Here is a 25,972-nt window from a genome sequence, read left to right on the forward strand (position 1 = left end):
GGGACGTAGTGTTCCAGATACCCTGGCCCCGAGCCACTAGCAAGGAACAATGAAGAAAATCCACCTGCGTTTCTCCATTCTCCAAACAACTGTATCCTCCATATGTGATTATTCAGGGCAACATTTTAGTGCAATTACATGTAAACAGCCAAGTAAATGTACTTACACTCTTCAGTGAAATTTGCAAATGAAACTTTATGCTACATAGTAGTTATTTTGAAACACGGCCTTAATGTTTTCATTGCATAAGGCACTTCTACTGGCCTAATTCAGTAGAAAAAGTAGAAAATCCCCAAGTTACGAACATCCAACTTACGGACAACTTTCCACTCCCTCCCTGCCATGAAATCTTAGGGCCCTTCCACACAACCTTATATGCGAAAATATCAAGGCAGAAAATCCCACATTGTCAGCTTTGAACTGGAATATATGGCAGTGTGGACTCAGATAACCCAGTTCAGTGGGATTTTCTGCCTTCATATTCTGGGATATAGGGCTGTGTGGAAGGGCCCCATGTGATGAGTCAAATCATCCCAGTATTTTCTCACCACACTTCTCTTTTTTTCCTTCATGTCTGACACCACTTTAATTGTCCTGGCTCAAGACTATGCAATCCAGGGATTTGTAGTTTGATAAGCAGCCGCATTCCTTGGCAGAGAAGGCTAAAGACACTGTAAAACTACAGCCCCTGGGATTCCATAGCACTGAACCAGGGCAGTTCAAGTGGTGTTAAACTGCATTCATTCTAGAACATAGATGCTTTGAACAAAGAGAGAAAGCGGGAGAAGGAGAGAGAAACTTGGACATTTTAAAAGCAGCTAAAAAAGTAGGATAAGAAGATTCCATTTGGGACAGCTTCCCTAATGTGCATAACAGAGCACATTAGTGAAGCTCTTTGTAAGGCCCCAGCAAGCCCAAATCATATGATTTTAATAAGGTACCCACAAGTCTGTCGACCACAACCACAACACCATCCACAGTACAGGAGTTATAGCATTATTCTGTCTTCAGTGACTGTTCTTTCTGAGATTCTCTGTGAACCCTTGAAATATCCTATATAAATGTGGCTGTGAGAATCAAAGGAGTAAATCACATATGGGGGAAATAAATGCAGATACACACACACACACACATCTATGCCTGTTCCAGGTGTACCCTGCTTCCTTTCCTCCAAGAAGCTCACAATAACTTTACTCCCCCCTTTGTTTGTCCCAGTCATGATTAGATACACTGACCACTATACAGCCCTAACTCAAGATGTCAAAAGGATCAACGGTTCTTCATCACTACAGTAACTAGAGGAAAAGCTGATGCACTGTCTCCAGGAAGGCAGCTAGGAACAGGATGTTGATTAACTTGGGGCAGCTGTCAGTGGAAGAAAACATACATGCATTTGTTTTGTTGTCCTTGGTGAAAATAGTGTGACAAATTCTTGAGAATTAGTAATAGAAGTAGCAGAAAAGAAAAGGGTTACATTTTAAATCAAGAAAAAATTATCAAAGCAACCTTATCCAGAGTGGAAATAAATTAATTTGTGGGTTCTTTCAAACCATAGAATCACAATTCTCAAAATAGAAGTCTTATTCAATCCTTGTGGCACCCTCTTCTGGCAAGCGTCTGATACAACAAGGGCAACCTTTCAATTGTCAGAGTGTTCCCACCACACTATAAAAACTTCCATATCATAGCTTCAACTGCCATGGTGAAATCCTATGGAATTATGGGCTAAAAATTGGAATATCTCTGCCTAAATGGTAATTCCTAGGAATCCATATGATGTAACCATGACAGTTAAACTGAAGTCAAAGTGCTCTAAATTAAGTCATGTGAAAGACCACTTAGATTTGTTCTGGAACAAGTTACTATCTATTAAGTGGCTGCTGGGGACTGATTAGTTTGCATTAAGCACAAAGACAGACATAGAAAAAACAATCCTACAAAATAAAAGTTGTGCAAGATTTTATTCTATATTCCCCTGTTTAGAGCTAAGATAGCTCTGCAGGTCCTACGAATTGAGCTAAGATCTAGTCTGAATGATCATTAGGTCACACAATAAAATGGGCATACTTAAATATATCTAGTCTGAATGGTCATTAGGTCACACAACAAAATGGGCATACTTAAATTATCTGAGAAATGCTTTTAAAAAAATTAAAATATTGCACATTGGAAGGTTGTTTATTTATTTATTGTGTCAGAAGCAAGTTGAAGGTACAGTTAAAATACATAAAGTAAAAAAAACTCTTGGCATTATGCTAAATGTCCTTTGAGCAGAAGCTGGCCACTTGGACTTGCAACATTAGAAGGTAATAAATGTAGTAATGGATATGTAATTTTGCTGAAATAATGAAAGGATATTCATGGTCAAACTCAGCAATGCCTTGCTTGGACGTTCTGATGTTATTCTAAAAAGCACTTGGAGTTTCTTTCCCTCACTAAAAGTATGTGAAAAAAAATGCTCGCCAATTGACATACCATCAAACACAGTAAACTCAAACCAGCTGTTTGTTTTCATGGCACCTGCAACTGAGAGAACACTGAAAATCTCATTTCCAGGTGTCCTGAGATTGAGTGCCTCGGGAACGATTTGGTTGGGGCACTGTCTGGCGCGGAGGGATTGGCGTGTGTGCCATCAGTTATAACAACAATGCTGGAGTATCATCATCAAAGACAGAATGGTAATGCAAGATATCTGTCATTTTACCACCCTCACAATTTCCCCTTCCCCAGCTGTAATACCATCATATCAGTTAGTTAATTATTAAATCAAGATAATTAAAAACTGAAATATAAGTGTATATGTTATTATTCAATCTTACCTGTAGAAAAGATGAGAACTGTGTTGTTCCAAAGTCCACGTGTCTTCAGGGCTTCAGTGATATTTCCTACAGCTTCATCCAGAATGGATACCATTCCTGCATATTTGCGTCTCTTTTCATCTTTAATGGAAGTGTATGGCCTTATGTACTTCTCAGGTACTTGAAGAGGCTCATGGACTGATTGCAGAGCAAGGTAGAGAAAGAGAGGCTGAAACACAAACGCAATGAACACAGGAAATCACAACATTAAATACAAGAACCAAAACAATGGTAGACAAACTTCTACCAGCAAATACTTCCTTTTTGAAGATTGAAGAGGTTCTTTTCGGAGAGTTTCTATTTTTTTGTATTTCATGATCTAACCCAGCCTTCCTCAATCGAATACCCATCAGATGTATTGATTGCAAATTCATCACACCAATGGATAGAGTAGCTGGCAGGTGAATCTATAGGAGCTGTTGTAGATCACATTGGGATTTGTGTACTGGATCAAAGAAGGCTCCTCTGTTTTTTATTCTTTATTACTTTGCCAGAAGATATGAGTTATTGGTTGATAAATATTTTTAAAAAACCAATATGCTTCTACAAGCAAATCATGACTTCATGAAAAGATGGAATCCACAGCAAAGCCCTTGTTAGCTGATCTCCATGTGCAGAGTGTTTCATAAGACATTAGTAAGTACCTCTCTCATTTTAAATCCTTGTTTCTAACTAGATATTATTCTTGCATCCTATACTTGACCTCAACATTTAAACTTTTGGGAAAAGTTGTAATACAAAATCAGGCGATGTTTTTATAATAATTTGTCTATGAAGTAAATGCATGAAATTTTATATACTCATACGCATTTTTAAAAAGTTAGAACATTTCTTATTGTTTTCCCTCTCTATGTTAGCAGGAGGTTCTGGGAATTGTAGCTCAAAGAAGTTGTTTTCATATGTTCTACAGTTATAAGCCCATTATCCTAACCAATTAAGTGGCTAATTACAGAACCATAGTTTCTCAACATTTGTGGGTTAGAATTTGTCAGGTATGGGCAGACTTTTTTGCCTTGGGCTGCATTGCGGATCCAGCCGAGAGGGCCGGAACAGGAGGGGGGGGCGGGCACACACTGCGTGGGGAGGGCCTGGGAGAGGGTGGGGCTGCTCACCTCCATCCTTATGCCGAGAGGAATGCAGGACATGCAGCGACTGCTCCAATCCTTCTCCCAATTTTTCTTCCAATCCTCCTCTCCTGATCCTCAGGCTGTCCTCTTGTCATTATGCCGGGAGGAGGATGAGACAGGTGGTGACTGAGAATGCTCTGGAAGGCTCTCAGCTGCCACATGCCTTCCTTGAGCTGTCCTCCTAGCATAAAGATGGGGCAGCTCGCACCATCCTTATGCCAGGAGGAGGATATGACACAATGTGGCTGAGAGTGCTCTCAGCTACTACATGCCTTCCTCCCCCATTTTTTTTTGGCATAAAGATATGGTGGGCCGCTGTGTCCTTCTGCCAAGAGGACAGGGAAAATGAGGAGGGTCTGAGGTAAGCACCCAGGAAGCTGCATCCGCCCCCCAGGCCTTAGTTTGCCCATGTCTGGAATATATAATGTCGGTATTGCCACTGTTCTGTGCCATTTCACGGGGGACTTTTATAACACTGGTATTACTGGGATTCACTCAAACTCAAGGGCGATTGGACTCGGACTTATATGTGTTCCCTTACTCTTTTACTCACTCAGGTCGGGCAGATGCTTATCACTTTTGGGACTTCCTATTAAGATCAGACCTGCCAATTCAGCCCCCATAAAAGGAGCTTCCACAGCCCTTTCCCACCCCCTTTGCCCTCCTCCCACCCTCACCACGTCACCCACTTGCCAGACAGTGGGAAGACAGCAAGAGACACAGCTTCTGCAAAAATATCCTTCTGTGTATTCCTCTTTATCTTCCATCTCCTTGAGAAGAATGAAGACAATGAGTATGTAGCAAGCATGTTTGGGGGCCTCAAGATATAGGTAGTTTTCCCACTTTCACAGGTACTCAGTGTTTAATTTTGTGTTTGATCAGAAATGCATCAAAATGTATAATCTAGCATCATGCTTTAAGGAACAGAGAGACAGGGTACCTTCTCAGGCTGATGATTTGCTATTAGGTCTTGAGCTCTTTGAGTAAATACATTAGTAGAATACATATTTTTAAATCCAGCTGCAATTTCTTCTCCATCTCGAAGATCAAGAGCACATCGAGTTACGTTCTTTGATACAATAGGCACACAACGCTCATGTGTATAGTAATTTTCACTTCCAAGAAGATACCCTAAAGCAAAAGGAAAACAGATCAATCATATCACAACATCAGATGAACAGGCATAAAAACAAAAATGACAGCAAGAATCACAACTTCCTTTTAAAGTCAGTTGGAAAATATAGATTGTTGTATTTTCTATAAAAAGGGTGAGGAGTGCCTCAACAACATATTTTAAAAAATCAAACTAATCAAAATTCATTTGTGAAGATATTTTGTACTGTTACCCAAAAAGTTAAGGCCCAGAAATAATATCAACATATACAGGCTTGACAATGTAAGAATAACTTAAGATAACATTGTTGTGCTCTTTTTATTCACAGAATAGCGTGATCAGAATATTTTTTTCTCAGGCTAACTATGTGAACATTTCTGATCTGGTGCTGACACCAACTGGTGAATAAAACAGTCACTGTTCAGAAGCAACTATCACTATTTCTAAATTCAAAATCTACAATACATATTGGCAATAGATACTTTATTAGGCCAACTAGAAAGTTTGAAAGAAATTACACTAGCTGTCAAAGCTCGCTGGCTTCTTCATCAAGCAAAGATGGTAGGGAGAAATCATGCAGAGGAAACAGAACTGACATTGTTTTAGTCACAAGAGCCTGCAGGTCGGCATCTTGTGGTTTTTGGGTGTGACAGTGAGTGTGTACTCATGCAAGCAGAAAGTTCTCTTCCCCCCTGCTCAAAATAAATGGAGAGGAAAAAGGCTGTGAAAATATACCTTAGAATCTCATTTCTTTATTGTGTCCATAAAGTATCTTCCCTTGAGGTACGTTATGACCCAGAAAAGATCTACTTTGGTAAAGCTCAGTGATCTTCCCAGAAGGATCACATGTTGCCAGATCTAGAGACAGATAAGCAAATTCCTTTTCCAAATTTGGAAATTGAATTTCCAAATGTAATCCTTCAACTACTATTTGAGCATGACTTAGTAATGATGAATTAACACAGGGATGACTTGCTGTTCCTTTAAGGGATAGTAAATACACTCCTGAAATATTTTCCACTGACCTATGTGCATCTGTTAGCTTTTAATTAGGCCCTTTTGTAACATTTATGAAAGATATGCATGAGCCAACACAGATGAAAGATTATACCATATAAGCCTGGAATTGCATATAGTAGAAACATGAGGCATTTCCCCTGATTCAACCTAGATAGTAAAAAATATATGGATAATATACATGTCTCCAACTTGATCATTATGACAATTATACTGGTCAGCTTTCCCCTCACTTTCCTATTACTTTTGTAGGCATAGATTTCATTCCTGTTATTGTTGGAAATACAATGCCGCTTAGAATTGAAGAGTGCATTCCAGTGAGCAGCAGTAATGGGGTGAGCAGCAGTTTGAGTGACCTGTATCACCCTCCCTCTATATCTTCCTATCCTGACTCCTATGATATAAACTAATACTCTTAGGGATGTTTTCCTGCCTCTTCTTCTTCCCATAATGCTTCTCTCAACCTTCCAAGATGGAGCTAGTTTAGATTAGCTCCATGAGTAACTTTCCGATCTTGGAATTGAGTTCTTGCACTAAAGCTTAGTTTCGTTCCCCAAGGCACTAGCATGCTTGCTCCTTAAATCAAGATCTCTAACCACTGAATCACTGAATGCACTCCTAATAGCTATTTCAATTCTTAATACAAATCTGCAATGAATTAATGACTGGCATGAACATCTATAATACTTAAATGACTATTATTTCTTTTTACAAAAATGAGAGCACAGGAAAAAAGTTACTTAGTAGCTGAATATCAATTATTTACCCACCAGATATTTTGGATTTCATTCCCCCAAATCATAACCTGGCCATGTTGCCTAGGATTCTTGGGAAGTGAATAAAAAATATCTGGAGAGCCAGCACTCTCCAGATCACAACATTAAAAAGATTAATCTAAAACACAACCTGTGACCCTCTGGGTGTTTTGGACTTCAGCTCCACGAATTCCAGATCATTGGACAAACTGGCTAGAGTGTCTGGGACTTGATGGCCCAAACACCTGCCACAGGTTCTGAAGGCCTGATCTAAAGCATTAACTTTGCTCTAGAAGGATAGGCCCATGTGCTAGCAAAAATGTCAAGGGTGGAGAGTTAATTACCAACCTGGGTACACACAGGCAGCAATTTTGCCGAACAACTAACCTGGGCTAGAAAGTTCTTTCTAACTTCTGACTCCCATAAAACACCTGAGCTCTACTTCCTTACTACTGTGCAGCTCTGCTTCTCTGAGTGTTTTCCTAGCAAAGCAAACTTCTCATCTGTCAACCCTTCTATGTAGAATCACATGCTTTTACTAACGCCTTGACAAGTTGCCAAATTGAAAACTGAAGACATCTCCTGTATCCTTAACGGCTTGTAGAAGAGGGAATTCCAGCAGGTGTTGTTTGTCCTATAACCAGGTAACAAACAACACCTGCTGAAATGATCTCTTCTACACAATGATTAGTCTTATAGATCTAGACGCCCTCTCCAGTTTTCATTCTAGCCTAAAGATAAGCTGTCAAGGATGTTATAACGTTGTTAAAGCTATTCTAATTTTGGAAGTGTGTTCTATACAGGTGAAACATTTATTTATGCTTACTAACATTGAGTAAACAAGATTTCTGAATGGAAGGTAGAAATAAAATTGAGTCAGTCACTATAGATTGCATGTATTGGTTTCATAATACAGTCAGCCCTCCACAGTCACTGGGGTTAGATGGTAGTACTCCCACAAAAATGGGATAATGGTTTTCCACAAAATTGGGGAAACACTAATTTTAGTGCAAGAACATCTCTATAGAAATATCTGGGTCCTCCAGCATGACGCCTCCAACATCTGGTGGAAGTTTACCATAAGAGTAACAAAATCTTTGCAGCCTTGTTTCTTTGCCTCAATGTACTGCTGGCAGATGATCTCTATACAGTGTCTGCAGCGGAGGAAGACAGCTTCCCTGCTGTAAGCAGTCTAGATAGTGCAAGGAAGACTACTGGCTTCTCTCTTGTTTTCATGTGTCTTGCTACACTATACAAACAACAGCTTCACCTTTGTACCCACTCCACTTACAGCTATGGCTCTTCACTCGACTGGGTCTGAAAACTCTTGAGTTGAAGAGAGCGACAATACTCAGTGATTTTAGACTTAACCGAGTGAAGCAACATAGCTGAAAGGGAAGCGGGCATGCAGGAAAGGTGTTGTTTGTACAGTGCATCAATTCGCATGAATAGGGAAGCCTGGAATCTAGCTAATGGGTTAATGGGTTATTTTATATTGTTATAACTATGGTTGTAAACCGCCTTGAGTTGTTGGAGAAAGGTGAGATAGAAATGTCTCAAATAAATAAATAAATAGTTTACAGCAGGAAAGCTGTCTTCCCCCACTGGCTATACTGTACTATATATAAATTATCTGCCAGTAGTAAATTATCATGCAAAAAAGTTATTTGTGGTCATGAATAAGGGAAAATACATAATACTGGCATGAACTTTTTCATCGCGTAATAGTTGCACCTCTCTTTTTTCAGCCAAAAAAAGGGCATAAAATGCAACGATTCCAGTAGATCTCCAGTATAACCCAAACAACCCAACATCAGAGAACATTTCTCTGGTCACTGATTTATGTTGATGGTATTCAACATACTTGGTTTAAGACTAGTTTCTATGGTCTTCATTTCATCACAGTGAAGGAAAGAGCATTGGAAGACCATAACACAGTAGTAGCTTAAGACTAGATTTAGAGCACTAGATAAGGATTTTTGAATACAGAATGAAAGGATTGTGACCCTCATATTAGTCTTTAACTGCTCACAGACTCAAACCAGTAAAGCAAACTAGTACTTCCATCATTGCATCAAATGCACATGTAGTCACTATGGCAGCATCCCAGAAGCTATGTCTTAAAGGGGAGGGAAGGCAAAGTTAAATGTCCACAGATAATCAGATTGTTACACTCATACAAATCATCATTGCCTTTCCTACGTGATTACGCACAATTTCTCATTTCCTTTAAGACAGAGGAGTGAAACTTGTAGCTCTCCGGAAGTTACTGGATGCCTAGTCTCCATCATCCTTGACCAGTGGCTATGCTGGGAGAAGCTGATAGCTAGTGGGATTTGGGCATATCTGGAAGTTCACAGATCCCCCAACTTTGCACTAAGTAAACTATAAAGGCACATCAATTTCTAGAAGGTGGTGGTATCCTAAAGGGAAGAGTATGTGTGTTACTTACCAAAATAGGTATCAAACCCTCTTCGAGTTGGAAGGCATTCCTTTCTGTACATTCCTAGATGCCACTTCCCCACCATATGAGTAACATATCCTGCCTCTTTAAGAAGCTCGGGCAGGAGTTTTTCATCCAGTGGGACACAGCTGGGCTGACATGGCCAAATTATTTCATGCTGTAAACCTGTATGGATCTAATGAAAACAAGTGTACTTTACATATTGGTTACAAGAAAATATGGCAATGCATAAACACTGCACTATCTGCAGTGACATATTTATTTCTAGAGGAGAACCAATTTGAACACTCCTAAATCAATCAACGCAAGTTCACATGTATTGCACCTGAGAGATGTTATGAAGACAAACAGCAACACATGCCAAGGAGGGTGGCAGAGGTGGGGCGCAGATCATTTGAAGATAATTAGTGTACATTTGGAAGGCACCCATGCTGCGCACCCAATTAAAAGGAAGCAAAATACAGATGTCCCACTTTTTTCATTTTGGGCTGAGGCTAGATATTGTTAAGGGAGGAGTTGGGGCCATCATCACTCAGGAAATGCTGTGAAGTGGAAAGAAAGGATACAAAACTGAGGTTTGTCTCTGACAGAAGGCAGAGAGTGGAAAGATGGCATATGTATAGGGAACAATGGCCTAGCTAGAGAGATAGGGAAAGATTGTGGAAAGCTGTAATAGAGATAGGAGGAGTCAGCCAGGGGAAGAAGTAAATGGTGTTTTGAGTTGCTGTTAATATTTAAATATTTCAGGGTTTAATGTAATAATAATAATAATAATAATAATAATAATAATAATAATAACAACAACAGCAGCAGCAGCAATCAGTGCTGACAAAATGACCATCTGCCAGGTGCAAAAGGCCACCCTACTAGGATCTGCATGCATTATTCGCTGATACATCACACAGTCCTAGACACTTGGGAAGTGTCCGATGTGTGATCCAATACAACAGCCAGCATAGTGACCTTGTTTGCTATGTACTAATCTTTTTATGTTTCAAATATAATGATAATAATAATAATAATAATAATAATAATAATCTTTATTCATATCCTGCCCCCTCTTCTCAGAGGGACTCGAGGTGGGTTACAACAAAAAATGAATATCATGAAATTGTATATTAATAACTTTTTTGTTGTCTTCCTTTTACAGCTTTGTTTAGCTATTTGTATTAAGTTTGATAGAGGGTTTCATCATGCTTGCCACAGGGAACCCCTAGGAACAACAAGTCCACATAAGGATGTTTTGTTTCATGACTAATATAACAGGTTTGTGTTTTATTTAAATTTAGTGTAAAGTCATAATTTGTTTTTATATGTTGGGTTGCCAAATTTCATTACTGTGTGTGTATTGTTGTTGTGTTTGAACATTGAATGTTTGCCTTTTATGTTTGGAATCTGTCCTGAGTCCCTTTCGGGGAGATAGGGCGGAATAATAATAATAACAACAACAACAACAACAACAACAACAACAATATCATCCAAGGAGGAATCTGTAGGGGAAAGGTGAACGACAGGAACCCAAGGATTTAAACTTTGACATCAGGCTAAAGAAGAGATCTATCACATATATCGATTTGCCAAAAGAAGCAAATGGAAGCCAACCTCTTCCATCCCCCTTCTTCCCCTTAGATTTCATACAATGCTCCCCTAAATACTAAGGAACCCTGGGGCAAAAAGTTGGAAGGCTGGAGGCAGATGAGGAAGATGGGAAATGAGAGATGCAGGCACTTTCCCCTCTAATCAGAGAATATGCTTCTTCCTGTTTTACTTCTATTCAACAGATTCACCAATATTTTAAGGGATTCTATAAGCAGCATCTGTTTGCTCCCTTTCATGATGAAATATCTGGATCTGACCCACTGGAATTACTGGGTACTTGACATGAACTGAAAATGGAGCCATCATTCCAGTAATAAAAACCTGATTGTGTAATCATATATAAAAACAATACCATATGGGAACCGTAACAAAACTGTGTCCCTTTCCTCCCTGTTTTTAGTGAAGCATTTCCTCTTTTTTTACTGATGCCAAAGTAACCACCAAAGTAATTTGCATTGGAACCCGTGCAAATACTTCTATTCATTCAGTCATATAATGTGGGCCAGCATTCATAGATCAATAAAACACATGAAGTCTTTGAAGTCTTCTGAGCTTCTAAAAGTTAGAAACCTCAAGAATAAATCCCCTATTTATTTATTTATTTATCAGAAGCGAACCGAGGGTACAGTTGTAATGTATTCAAAAATTGTGTTTTAAAAAACTTGGCATTATACTCAATGTTCTTTGACCAGTAGCTGACCACTTGGAGTGCTACTGGTGTTGCTATAAGAAGGTCCTCCGTTGTGCATGTGGCAGGGCTCAGACTGCACTGTAATAAGTAGTCTGTGGTTTGCTCTTCTCCACACTCGCATGTCATGGACTCCACTTTGTGGCCTCATTTCTTAAGGTTGGCTCTGCATCTCGCGGTGCCTCCCCCACAGGATTGCGACCGATCTGGGCATCCCTTGGGCAACATCTTTGTAGACGGCTGATTCTCTCACACCAGAAGTAACCAGAAGCAGCCAGAAACAATACATCCTCTAATAATTTGGAGAAGGAGTGAAGGCTATACATTCATAAATCATTTGGAGAAGGAGTGAAGGCTATACATTCATCCAAACATTTTACATCTCTAAACGAAATCGTCTCTTCCCACCCAAATCCATGTTCACACAACCTTGTGAATGATATTGCAAACTTTTCACAAAGTCATTTCCTAAAACTGCAAGTTTTAATTACATGTAATTCTGTTTCCAACTTCAGGACAGCAAACCAGAGGAATGACAAATACTTGTGTTTCGTTTTTCCAGTCATGGCTCCATTAACCTATTTTGGAAGACAGCACTTAAAGAGGAATATCAAATGTCGCACAATTAACCAAAAATAGATCATGTAGTAAAACAGATTTTATGCCAGCCAAACATAATAATTGGAAGAGCTGAAGAGCTTGAAGATTATCCAAATGAAAGATTCTTGCTGGCTCTAGAAAGCACAGAAACAAGGAGCTACTGAAACTGAACATAAACATAAAATGGAAATGTAAAGTTTTTTTAAAAAAAAGTATTGTTATTGCCAGACTACCAGAGCATATTATTTGCCTTCATTTACAAATGACCCATCAACCATTCAGCGACAGCCAAGCGGAGCATTTCATGAACAGCCAAGTTATTCAAAAATTTTAAGAAAACAGAGCATCAACTTTCATTGCTTAGTGCCTCTCATTCAAATAAAAAGCACTGTCAAATACGTATTATGCATATTGAATTTATTTAAAGGGTGGAATGGAGGTGCTGCTGTCATTTGGTTATGTTTTTCTTGTGGGAAGTGTAAAAAGGAAACCGTTAAAAATGACACAGTACTACTGATCTGATACTTCATAACTGATTTATGGTCAGTTATGAGGCTGGAAGACCAGTAATTATCACTAGATTAATCATTTTCTAAGTTATTATGTTTTAATCAAATCAGGATGGAAAAACAAGCACCATTTGCATTTGGGCTATACAGTACATGTTAAAATGCTACAAAACCATCAACTTGTTTTCTTCAGGCTCTCCAGACAGAGCATTTTAGCAGAAATAGATGGTGTGTCATTTGTGAGGGAGGGAGCAAGCATCTGGTGTAAGGTTTTCATGAACAAACAATGGGAAAAGTCAGTATTAACAACCAATGCAGTAAAATATCAATTTTCAGTTTTGATTGGAAACCAGATGGCCAGGCTGAACTGACATGGGGGCTCTTGTGTCAGGAAATTAAATGGCCTACAAGTCCATGTGTGTTGCTGCATAAATTTGACTAAGACAGAAGGGGGAAGTGGAGATGGCCAACAATCCAGTACTACAGATCAAGTTCTAAAACTGAGTTTTCTTTTTTTATGGCTTATAGTCAACTGCTCTGCCTCGCTAGATCCAATAGATAAATGGGAAATTGAGTCATTCCACTGGTTCAATTACTTGGCTCCAGCTGGGATGAACAACGAAATGTCAGTGTAACATATACAAGCATAAACAAGAGGAATAATGAGTGAGAACAAAAGGTTAAGAGCCACCCACTATTCATAGCTTTTGCTTGTAAAGAGACTGCATTAAGTAGTTAAAAGTACAAGCCATAGAAAAGACTTCATTTTCAGTGGATGGTATCACTGAGCTTATGAAAGGCAGACAGCAAAGTATAACTCTTTCCAAAATAGCATCTGTTAACTTTCTTCCATATCCATGTACAGTAGAGTCTCGCTTATCCAACCTTCACTCATCCAACGTTCTGTATTATCCAATGCAGTCTGCCTCCCACCCAGATGCACAGATGTGTCAATATATTGCAATGTTTTGGTGCTAAATTCGTAAATACAGTAATTACTACATAATGTTACTGTATACTGAATTGGTTCTCCTGTTGAATTGTTCTAAAACATGATGTTTTGGTGCTCAATTTGTAAAATCATAATGTAATTTGACGTTTAATAGGTTTTTCCTTAATCCCTCATTACCCAACATTTTTGCTTATCTGACAGTCTGTTGGCCTTTTATGTTGGATAAGTGAGACTCTACTATATATGCCTTTAAGACCCATTCAGGTCTAACTTCAAAAAATACTCTGGACAAGAACTCTCAAACCATTTTATGGGACAGTTGAAAACATGTGAACTAAAGCTGCGGGTTTTTTATGATGTGCAACCAGATGGTCAAAAATACACAGATAATGTTCAAGGACACATGGATACAACTGGGGTGAAGGGAAAGGGATTGTCAGAAAACCTTCAAAGCCTTCGGGCTGAGAGTGGCGGTTAACAAATGCAAATAATAAATAAATAATAAATAAATTTGCAGGAGTGGGAGGCGGCCAAGGGAACAAAGACTTTAAACTTTAAAATCCAACTCTTTTTTAAAAACAGGTATTTTATTTATTTATTTATTTTATTTGGAGTGCTTCTATCCTGCCCTTCTCAACCCCCTGGGGGGGGGGGGGGACTCAGGGCGGCTTACAAAAAAGGCACAATTTGATGCCCAACAATTCACAAAGTACAATATACAATTTACAATTTAACATCAACAATTGTCACTAGTTAAAACATCACATCAATACAATAACAGTAATAACAGGTAGTACTATTTACCTTCTCTATAGCCTAAACATAAGGTCTGCAATAGAACGTTTTTGTTCCAAATAGTGAATAATTAAGAAGAGACCTATTTTATCATTCTTTAAAGATGTTAAACATAGATTTAAAAAACTGCTATTTTATGTGGGAAATGTGGTGTTAAATATGTACCTGTAGATCAATGTAGTATACAAATTTGATCATCATGAAACTGTACCTACAATGGACACAGCTGCTGTGGGGATGATGTCCCATAGGTCCTGTTACCAGACATCAGAGTGTCTGGCAATTTGTATTTTTGGTCCTTGAATGTGCTCTTCACTAAATATTGCTGATGCTGCTTGGTTTTTTAAAAAACAAAATCCAAAGCTTTTCCTGACAACCTGGTAAATATACTATGTACTAATGTTTTTCGTGAAACCCTGTAAACTGTTATTATTATTTATTTTATTATTTATTTTATTTTTTATTATTTTATTATTTACAACAAGTAAATTTTAGTTTCCTGGTTTAACTGCCCAGAGGGATACTCTTCTTGTTGCTAGGAGAACGTTAAGAGGAGTGATGGTTTTCATGAAGCATTTCCTTTATTTGAGTCTACTGGGAGGAGACTGATAGCCATGCAGTGGATGGCTTTCATAGTGTTCAACCTTATTTCTCTCACAGCAGCAACTTCCCATTGCACATTTGGGGGGGGGGGGGGACGCCAGCTAGCTTGTGGAGTTTATCAACAGGTGTAGATTTGAGACATCCTTTGATTATTCTGCATGTTTTGTTCAATGCTATATTCACCTGCTTCGTGTGGACAGACTTGTGCCAAACAGGGCACACATACTCAGCAGTTGAGTAAGACAAGGCTACGGTTGCACTAAGAACTGTTACTGAACTAAGAACACTGAATCAGGCAACCTACACACTAAAGATCGGGGAAAGAGGAATGGCTTTGTGGTTAGGCATTTTCAACATACCTGCAAAACTCTTTGCAGGAAAAGCGATGCATTTGTTGAGCAACAAAGTGTTACCACATTCGCTTAATAAATATATGAAACCACCACTAATGTTTAAAAAAAAATCTGAGGACCAATAATGACATGCCTATGTAAATATTGGTAATTATTATAATAATTGGAAAACATAATAACAAAACTTTTCAGATTGAATCTGAAAGAATACTACAACATTTCAAGTTCATCTAACAAAATGATTGAAAGGAAGTGTTTTTAAAAAGCATTAACACTTTCGGCTTCTGTCTCCTTCAATGATATTCACCGAATGACTGAAAATGTTTACATTTATTCTCCCCACTCACGTGCAATTGCATACGTTTTGAATGCATATACAGTAATTCTTGTGATCTCCATGTTAGAATGGATATCACAGGACAGCAGACACAAGCAAGTCATTCTGCCTAACAGTTTAGTTGTCTCCCTACTAACTGTTTCTTTTCTATTACTGGATACTCTACCTCCATCTGCTGAGCAGTTGCAAAACAACCAGATGAGGCCTGCAAACACGTCTTGACATATATGGTAAGAATTCTGCAGGATACAGAAGCAGTTAACAGCCTTGTTCCAATGAGACATGTGAATGTGTTTTGGCTTATAGCTTATATCAGTACACAAAAGGAGTCCCATAAAAGGATATAGAGCCAACATTTAAGTACTAGAATAAAAACACACACACTTAAAGCAGCAGTATTGAAACACTTAAATCTCGGCTTCTAAAAAAAAAGAAAATGATTTTTCCAATGCTTTCCAATGCTATAACTCCTAGGCAGCATGGCTTTAATCCTTAGATATACCCCAAAACAAACAGAAAACTGGGGGGAAACTTCCAGAAGACCCTCTCTATTCTTTCTATATTTTTCTGTTCACACATACTCAGTAAATGGATATGGAGGGAGATGCCATTTACCATACCTGTTGTAGGCAGGCAAACATTACTGCAGTAGGATCTAGTACAGCAGAAATCTGCTCTTTCATAGATCATGTTTTATTGCATTGTTTTTCTGTATGCAGGGCACTGCAACCTCTCACAGAAAGTCTATGTTTCTCTAGCCCTCCTTCACCACAAGAATTCAGTGTAATGTAATTTGAGCACTGAACTAGAACTCTGGAGACTAGGGTTCAAATCCTCCAATCAACCATGGAAACCCATTGAGTAACTCTCAAGTCACACTGTCTCAGCCTTAGAGCAGGGAAAAGGCAACGTCTTCTGAACAAATCTTGCCAAGAAAACCTTGTGATAGGTTTCCATACACAACTTGCCAAAAACAACAACTTTCACCAACTTTCTAATGCTGATGCTGCTAAATAAAACTTCCTGCTAACCCCCCAGCTCCATATTTACTCAAGTAAAATGTGCCATTGAATCTAGTGAGCAATTCAATTTTCAAACCCCTAAACTCTTTGTAATATGGCCATTACACTTACTGCCTCCTTAGAATTCCTTTGTTATAAAAAATTGTGTTGGAACACCAATGCTTCCATCAGTGGAAAGGAAAACCTTGGGGTGCATCTATGCTGTAGAATGAATTCACTTTAACTGCCTCGGTTCAATGCTATGGAGTCATGGGGGCTGTAGTTTGACAAGGTCTTGGGCCTCCTCCGCCAGAGAATGCTGGTGCTTCACCAAACTACAAACCCCAGGACTGCATAGTATTGAGTCCTTGCCATTTAATTAAAAATGACATCCCTCAAATAGGAGCTCCAGGTGCTACTGAAGCAATTCCCCCATTTGCTTTGGCTCAGCACTAAGATTACCATATTATATGAATCAGGACCGTAGCCAGGATTTTGATTTGGGGGGGGGGGGGGGGCTGAGTTTGATTCGGGAGGGGCTGAGTCTGAGTGAAAGAGGGTCTACCTTAGCAAACCTTTTGTATAATTACCCCAATACCCCCATGCATATGGGATATATTGAGTATGGTGATCAGATCATGATATGAATAAACATAACAGTTTAAATAATGCACCAATAAGGCCTTCTCGTGGACCACCATGAGAACTTGGGGGGGGGGGGCTGAAGCCCCTCAACACCCCCCCCCCCGGCTACATGTCTGATGTGAATCTAATGTGCACCTTAATTTTGGAAAGGTGATTTAGACAAAAAAGGGTGAGCATTAGTAAAGGTAAAGGTTTCCTCTCACATTAAGTCTAGTTGTGTCCGACCCTGAGGGGTGGTGCTCATCTCCATTTCTAAGCTGAAGAGACAAGGTTGTCTATAGATGCCTCCTAGGTCATGTGGCTGCCATGACTGCATGGTACTTATTGATCTACTCACACTTGCATGTTGGACCTAACAGTGGGAGCTCACCCCACTCCCTGGATTTGAACCACCAAACTTTCCATCAACAAGTTCAGCAGCTCAGCGGTTTAATCCTCTGAGCCAGCAAAGGGCCCCTGCTGAGCATTAGATTCAAGTAAATACAGTGTGTGGAAGAAAAATGGAACTAGTGAGCTTAAAAGATGTAAAAAAAGAGCTTTTGTTAACTGAGGAATGCTTGTAATGGACATATATGGGCCAACAACACTCTGAAGATGACTATTGGAAGAGGATATGTGTAAGCAGAAAAGAGGGGAACATTTTTTAACTAAAGCTTGGAAAAATACGTTTTTGAACTACAATTGCCAGATCCTGACAGGGATGGGCACTAGACATAATGGTAGAAGGACCCAAAAAAGCAAATTTGGAGTATCAGAAAAAGGGTAGCAAATAATAATGGGGGGGGGGGGGGGGAGAGTTTATTAGACATTTTAAACTTTGAATATGTTTTAATGGATTTTAACTGTGATTTAAAAAATACTGTTTATATTTAATTCTATTTTAATGTTTGTATATTTGTATATTTCAAATTGTATACTTTTTTGTTATTGTGTCAGATAGCTTAAGAAAGTACAAGTTGCTTCTGGTGAGAGAATTGGCTATCTGCAGGGATATTGTCCAGGGGACACCCAGATGTTTTACCATCCTGTGGGAGACTTCTCTCATGCCCCTGCATGGGAAGCTGGAGCTGACAGATGGGAGTTCACCCCATCTCGTGAATTCGAACCGCTGATCTTCACATCAGCAGTTCAGCCGGCACAAGGGTTTAACCCATTATGCCACAGTGGCTCCGATTGTATGCTAATGCTATTGTGTTAAGCCACTTTGAGTCTCCTTCATGAGAGATAAAGCAGAGTATAAATAAATATAATAAAAATAAAAATAATTTCTTCATGATGTGCCGAAACAACTTTGCTAGCTTTGGGCCCTATACACTTGTATGGGGAATGTAGGGGCTTCTTTGGTGTACTCTGTTAGTTGTTAACATGTCAATAGTTAGATCATGGTGTGAATGAAGAGTAGGTGTGGCTATCTACTTCCATTCCCACTGCAAAGGGGGACACATTGTCTGTGATGAAGAAACATGTCAGAGTGTTAAAAGAAACTAATCAGTCGATGCAATATCTGCTTTTGTAAGCTATACCACTAGTTGCAAACTTCCTTTTGCTTTTTCTTCTTCCAACTATTCCAAACCTCAAGCTTCCTAGTGAAGAGGTACACGTCAACCTTAAAAAATAATCTCAGAATCTAATATAGCAATAGGCACAAATAAAAGAAAAGTTACATCAGAGGAACTGCCTAAAAGCACTTGTTTATTTTAATTAGTGGTTATTTTCCCTTCACCTTTACTGGTATTCCAATACCACACCCACCCATTGGTGATATTTTTATTTCCTGAAGTGAGATAGAAGAGCATCACCAAATCTATTGATCATGGGTTCTGAGTATTGGTGATTTTTCTTGTCCAGGACCCAGATGTTCACAATGTTCCCTCCAAAACCTGTGAATCTTTTTGAGGAAAGAAGGAACACGCAGTCACAGACATCCGCAATAAGAGACTTTCCTACCAACCACCTCCTTGGCAGGAAATCTGGTTAGCTAGGAGATGCTCAAGAGCAATCATGGGTGAACTTGGACCCTCCAGGTGTTTTGGACCAACTCCCACCATTTCTAATGGCCTTAGGCCCCTTCCTTTTCCCCCTCAGCTGCTTAAGCTGAGGGGGGAAAGGAAAGGAATGGTGGGAATTAGAAGTCCAAAACACCTGGAGGGTCCAAGTTTACTCATGACTGCTCTTGAGCTAGTTTCAGAGGTTGGAATTTCAAAGATTGAGGAACAGGTCTTCTTACCTGGCCCATGAAGGCCTCCGCCTTCATGGCCCCTTCTACATTGCCAGATAATCCAGTTCAAAACAGATAATCCGGTTTTTATATAGCAGTGTAGAAGGGGCCACAGCTGCTTAGATTCAGTCCCCTTTGAAGAGATAAATTGGGGTATAGATAAATATAATAATAGCTGCCACTGCTACTTCCCCTCTTCTAGGTTGCGGGGGTCACAGTAGACTGATCACCTCTAGACCTCTGTTTCCAACTCCCTCCACCATTAGTGGAGGTCTTGTGTTTTCCTGGCAATTATTTATTTTATTAATTAACAAATATCCTGGCTTTCTTGTGATACAGGACCCAAGAAGACCAATTATTCTATTGACAAGAAATAAATAGTTAAAAATGGTTGGGTCTTGGTAATTTTGTACTGGCTCCTCTTTGCCTTCATTTGTCCTGAACATGACCGAAGAAACGTATTACTAAGGGTTTTTCTAACAGGAAAAACAAGCCAAATACAGTGTTTCCAATTATAAGTTATTTTCTGTAGAAGGCTCCAGAAGCATAGGAGAAAATGATCCATAGTAAAGAGGCATTACAATGAGTGGCTGCTGAATTAGGAAGTGCCATAAGTTTCAATGGTAATAATATTTTCTAATCCGCATGTATTATCTAATCTCATGACAAAGTGCTTCTATTATTAATAAAATAATTACCTGCATTTCTTTGATTGAAAGACACCATCAATTGTAAACACATACCAACAGTACATGCACACACTTCTAAAATGCATCCCATTTTTAGAGATGTTTATATGGGAGGAAAGTGTGTATTAGAACTGGAGATATAAGGTAGCCTGTTAGTAACACCATCTGTATAAGGCAAAGCTAAAGGTTTCGCCTTGACATTAAGTCAAATTGTGTCTGACTCTGAGGGGTGGTGCTCATTTCCATTTCTAAGCTGAAGAGCCGGCATTGTCCGTAGACAGCTCCAAGGCCATGTGGCCGGCATGACTGCATGGAGTGCCATTACCTTCCCGCCAAAATGGTTCCTATTGATCTATCTCACATTTGCATATTTTTGAACTGCTAGGTTGGCAGAAGCTGACCTAACAGTAAGAGCTTACAGCACTTCCCAGCTTCCAACTGCCGACCTTTTGATCAGCAAGTTCAGAAGCTCAGCGCTTTAAACCAGTCGGCTCTGCCTTCTGTATAGTAAAGGTAAAGATTTTCCCCAGACATTAAGTCTATTCGTGTCCGACTCTGGGGAGTGGTGCTCATCTCCATTTCTAAGCCGAAGAGCCAGCGTTGTCCATAGATACCTCCAAGGTCATGTTGCCAGCATGACTGAATCAAGTGCCGTTACCTTCCCGCCGGTGAGGTATCTACTGATCTACTCATATTTACATGTTTTTGAACTGCTGGTGGTATAATCCCACTACATTCCAAATTCTATAATCAGCCATGTCTATTGTTTCCATATAGTGCTAATATACGTATATGTGCTAACATACACTTTACGCATGGGATGAATATTGCATAAAACTTCCTGCATCTGATAAAGTCTTTTGCTGTTTTTTTCAAAGTGCCACAAACCTCCTTGCTAGTTTTATCCTGCAATCATTCTGAGATAGTTTAAAGCACCACTAGAGGTCTCCCTAAACCCAATCCTGTTTAACCTGATTGCACTTTCCAACCAACGACCTTTGCTATGGTTTGTTATAAAAATTTAAAACCTTCAGGTTCATCTGAAACCAGGAAGTAGATGCCATCTTCCTAAATGCTGTGGACCAATAACTTTGAACTTGAGGACAAGAAGAAGCAGAAGAGTTCATACAGCTCCAGAAATACCATCCCCAAACTTCAGTCTTCCTTCAAACTACTGAGGATGCATCTACATGTATGGGGAAACTTCAGCCCTCCAGGTGTTTTGGACTTCAACTCCCACCATTCCTAACAGCCTCAGGCCCCTTCCTTTTCCCTCTCAGCCGCTTAAGCAGCTGAGGGGGAAAAGGAAAGGGCCTGAGGCTGTTAGGAATGGTGGGAGTTGAAGTCCAAAACACTTAGAGGACCCAAGTTGGCCCATGTCTGTTATATATAGTGCATTATGTATGTGGTGCAAGTATTACACTCACATTGATTTGCATACAGTAACATTATTATTATTATTATTATTATTATTATTATTATTTGAAACACAAAAAGATTAGTACACAGCAAATAAGGTCACTTTGCTGGCTGTTGTATTGGATCACACGGCGGACACTTCTCAAGTGTTTAGGACTATGTGATGTACCAGCAAATAATGTGTGCAGATCTGAGTAGGATGGCCTTTTGCAGCTGACAGATGGTAGTTTTGTCAGCGCCGATTGTGTTTAAGTGCAGGCCAAGGTCTTTAGGCACTGCACCCAGTGTGCCAAGCACCACTGGGTCCACCTTTACTGGCTTATGACAGAGTCTTTGCAGTAGCATTATTAATTATTATTTTAATTATATATATATATATATATATAAATTATTTTAATAATTAAATAATTTATTTTGCAGACACAAAAGCACAGTATGTCACAGCAAATAAGATCTATATGCTGGATTTCGTATAACAAAATCACAAGTTGAACACTTCCCAAGTGTCTAGGACTGCGTGATGTATTTTCAAATGATGTGTACAGATCTAAGTAAGGTGGCCCTTTGCAGTGGACAGATTGTGTTTTTGTCGATGTTTATTGTTTCCAAATGCCAGCTGAGATCTTTTGGCATGGCACCCAGTGCGCCAATGACCACTGGGACCACCTGTACTGGTTTATGCCAGAGCCTTTGCAGTTCGATTTTGAGGTCTTGATAGCGGCTGAGTTTTTCCTGTTGTTTTTCCTCAATGCGACTGTCATCTGGTATGGTGACATCAATAATCCAGACGTTTTCTTTTCCACAATCGTGATGTCTGGTGTATTGTGTTCCAAAACACAAACATTATTATTATTATTATTATTATTATTACTCATTTTGCTAAGAAACCAAAACAAACCCTAGACCTGGGTTGTTGTAGGTTTTTCGGGCTTATATGGCCATGTTCTAGAAGCATTCCCTCCTGAGGTTGTTGTAAGTTTTTTCGGGCTATATGGCCATGTTCTAGAGGCATTCTCTCCTGACGTTTGTCTCCTGTAGGTTTTTTGGACCATATGGCCATGTTCTAGAAGCATTCCCTCCTGGCGTTTCGCCTGCATCCATGGCAAGCATCCTCAGAGATTGTGACCTCACTACCTCTAAGGATGCTTGCCACAGATGCAGGTGAAACGTCAGGAGAGAATGCTTCTAGAACAGTGGTTCTCAACCTGTGGGTCCCCAGATGTTTTGGCCTTCAACTCCCAGAAATCCTAAGAGCTGGTAAACTGGCTGGGATTTCTGGGAGTTGTAGGCCAAAACACCTGGGGACAAACAGATTGAGAATCGCTGTTCTAGAACATGGCCATATAGTCCGAAAAACCTACTACAACCCAGTGATTCCAGCCATGAAAGCCTTGGACAATAAACCCCAAACCCTTTGGATGTAATGCAAATAATAGATGGATTCGGTACTTAAGCGGCTGAGAGGGAAAAGGAAGGGGGCTGAGGCTGTTAGGAATACTGGAAGTTGAAGTCCAAAACACTTGGCGGGAGGGCCCAAGCTTCCCCATGCCTGTGATATACTTTTGAGCCACGGCAGTGAAGGCAGAGTCAAGCTGCGTGCATTCTGCAGGGAAGATGGGCCAGCCTTACCTGGTACCTGCCGGTGAGCAGCTGGCTGCGGGAGGGGGTGCAGAGGGGCTGGGTGTAGTAGCGCTCCAGGCGGATCCCCTCGCCGCTCAGCGCGTCCAGGACCGGGGTGCGGATTTGGGAGCCGTGCCAACCCACGTCCTGCCAGCCCAAGTCGTCGGCCAGCACCACAACCAGGTGCGGAGGGGGCTGTTGTGGGACGCCCAGGGAGGAGGAGGAGGAGGCGCACATCCCCAGCAGCAGCAGCAGAAGCCGCATCAGGACCCGGAGTAGCCAGGGTTTGCTCCAGGTGGGCATCGCTGCCAGGAACTGGCGATAGGAAAGCGAGGGAGGGAAGAAGAGAGGAAGGAAGGAAGGACGAAGAAGAAGAAGCCGGCCCCCGAGAACTTCAGCCTCCGCCCCCAAAAAGCAGAGATCCCGCCCGCCTCGGAAGGGGAAGAGGAAGGAAAGCCGACCCGCCTCTTGCCAAGCCGAGTTCAGCGGCGAGCAGGCCCGTGTTTCTCATGTTGTGGTGACCCCGCCTCCCGGAGGCACTCCAAGTGGCCAACTACTGGTAAAGGACATGTGGCAGGGCTCAGGTTGCATTGCAATAGTGGTTTGCTCTTCCTCTTCTCCACACTCGCATGTTGTGGATTCCACTTTGTAGCCCCATTTCTCAAGGTTGGCTCTGCATCTCGTGGTGCCAGAGCGCAGTCTGTTCAGCACCTTGCAAGTCACCCAGTCTTCTGTGTGCCCAGGAGGGAGTCTCTCATCTGGTATCAGCCATGGCTTGAGGTTCTGGGTTTTGGCCTGCCACTTTTGGACTCTTGCTTGCTGAGGTGATCCAGAGAGTGTCTCTGTAGATCTTAGACAACTATTTCTTGATTTGAGTCATTGGTGTGCTGGCTGATACCCAAACATTAAGAGTTCTTTAATGGTAAAAACCTAACCCGAACCCTAAACCTAACCCTAATCCTAACCCTAACGCAAACCGTAACCCTAAAACTTACCCTGAGCCTAACTCCTAACCCTAACCATAAACCTTTCCCTAAACCTTAGCCTAAACCTTATCCTAAACCTCCCCTTCTTTCTTTCCTTCTACCAAATGCAACTACGAAGTATATTCCCACCCTCAGTGTGCCACTCTCCCTTATTCACAACCACCATTGTGGAATGTGCATAGTGCTCAGAGCTTCCAAACCCAGCTATCATACTATCACTGAGTTCTTTACTAGTGAAACCTTAACCCTAACCCTGAACCCGTACCCTAACTGTAACCCCTAACCCAAATCCTAAACCTTGCCCTTACCCTTACCCTAAGTGTCCCCTCCTTCTCATCCTTCCTTCACTCTCCCCACTCTCACTCCACTCCCTCTCTTCCCTTATTCACAGCCGCCTTTGCGGCATCTCGCTCGGAGCTTCCGGACCCAGCTATCATACTATCACCCAATTATTTTCGTTTCTACTTCATAACTGTAATTCTGTGACATGTTATGTTATGCCTGAAAATGAAGAGGAGCTTGAGAAACTGCAACTCACTTCTGGTGTGAGAGAGCAGGCCATCTTCAAGGACGTTACCCAGGGGATGCCCGGATGTTTTTGATGTTTTATCAGCCTTGTGGGACACCTCTTTCTTGTCCCCTCATGGGGAGTTGGAGCTGACAGAGGGAACTCATCCCGCACTCTCCCCGGATTCAAACCTGCGACCTGTGGGTCTTCAGTCCTGCTGGTCACAGGTTCGAATCCAGGGAAAGCACGGATGAGCTCCCCATGTCAGTTCCGGCTCCCCGTGCGGGGACATAAGAGAAGCCTCCCACAAGAATGGAAAAACATCAAAACATCTGGGCATCCCCTGGGCAACATCCTTGCAGATGGCCTGTTCTCTCACACCAGAAGCAACTTGCAGTTTTTCAAGTTGTTTCTACTACCAGAAAAAAAGAGCTCCTCCTCGCTTTCAGCTGACCTGAAAGCCTTCTAACCAAGGTGAAAGAAGAAAGTGCAAAAGCAGGGTTGTCATTAAACATAAAAAAACCCAAGATGATGGCAACCAGACTGATTGATAACAGGCAAATAGAGGGAGAAAACGTGGAGGTAGTGACAGACTTTGTATTTCTAGGTGCAAAGATTACTGCAGAGGCAAACTGCAGCCAGGAAATCAGAAAAGGTTTCCTTCTTGGGAGGAGAGCAATGACCATTATCGATAAAATAGTGAAGAGTAGAGACATCACACTGGCAACGGAAGTCCGCATAGTTAAAGCAATGGTATTCCCTGTAGTAACCTATGGATGTGAGAGCTGGACCATAGGGAAGGCTGAGTGAAGGAAGATTTGAACTGTGGTGTTGGAGGAAAGTTCTGAGAGTGCCTGAACTGCAAGAAGATCCAACCAGTCCATACTCCAGGAAATAAAGCCCTGCTGCTCACTGGATGGAAGGATATTAGAGGCAAAGATGAAATACTTTGGCCACATCATGAGAAGACAGGAAAGCTTAGAGAAAGCAATGATGCTTACTTACTTAGGCAATCCTTCGTAGACCGAGGATGATGGTCCTCCAAGGTCGGTGTTCTGGCGGTGGGTCCGTAGGTAACTGTGGAGCCCTATTCGTGATTTACATCTTCTCCCACA

General features: G+C 40.7%; 1 protein-coding gene across 1 annotated transcript in view; it reads right to left on the reverse strand.

The window, feature by feature from the left end:
* ARSB (arylsulfatase B) overlaps positions 1-23,856 on the reverse strand; it is an 86,765-nt gene extending 62,909 nt beyond the window's left edge. Inside the window, exons 1-4 of the mRNA XM_060761616.2 lie at positions 23,373-23,856; positions 9,324-9,510; positions 4,926-5,116; positions 2,820-3,027 (exon numbers count right to left, since the gene is read on the reverse strand). Coding sequence (XP_060617599.2) covers positions 2,820-3,027; positions 4,926-5,116; positions 9,324-9,510; positions 23,373-23,666 — 880 coding nt within the window. The 5' untranslated portion in view covers positions 23,667-23,856. The remainder of the gene's footprint in view (positions 1-2,819; positions 3,028-4,925; positions 5,117-9,323; positions 9,511-23,372) is intronic.
* Positions 23,857-25,972: the final 2,116 nt, after the last annotated feature.

The sequence above is a fragment of the Anolis sagrei genome, chromosome 2 (assembly GCF_037176765.1).
Source record: "Anolis sagrei isolate rAnoSag1 chromosome 2, rAnoSag1.mat, whole genome shotgun sequence".
NCBI lineage: Eukaryota > Metazoa > Chordata > Lepidosauria > Squamata > Dactyloidae > Anolis > Anolis sagrei.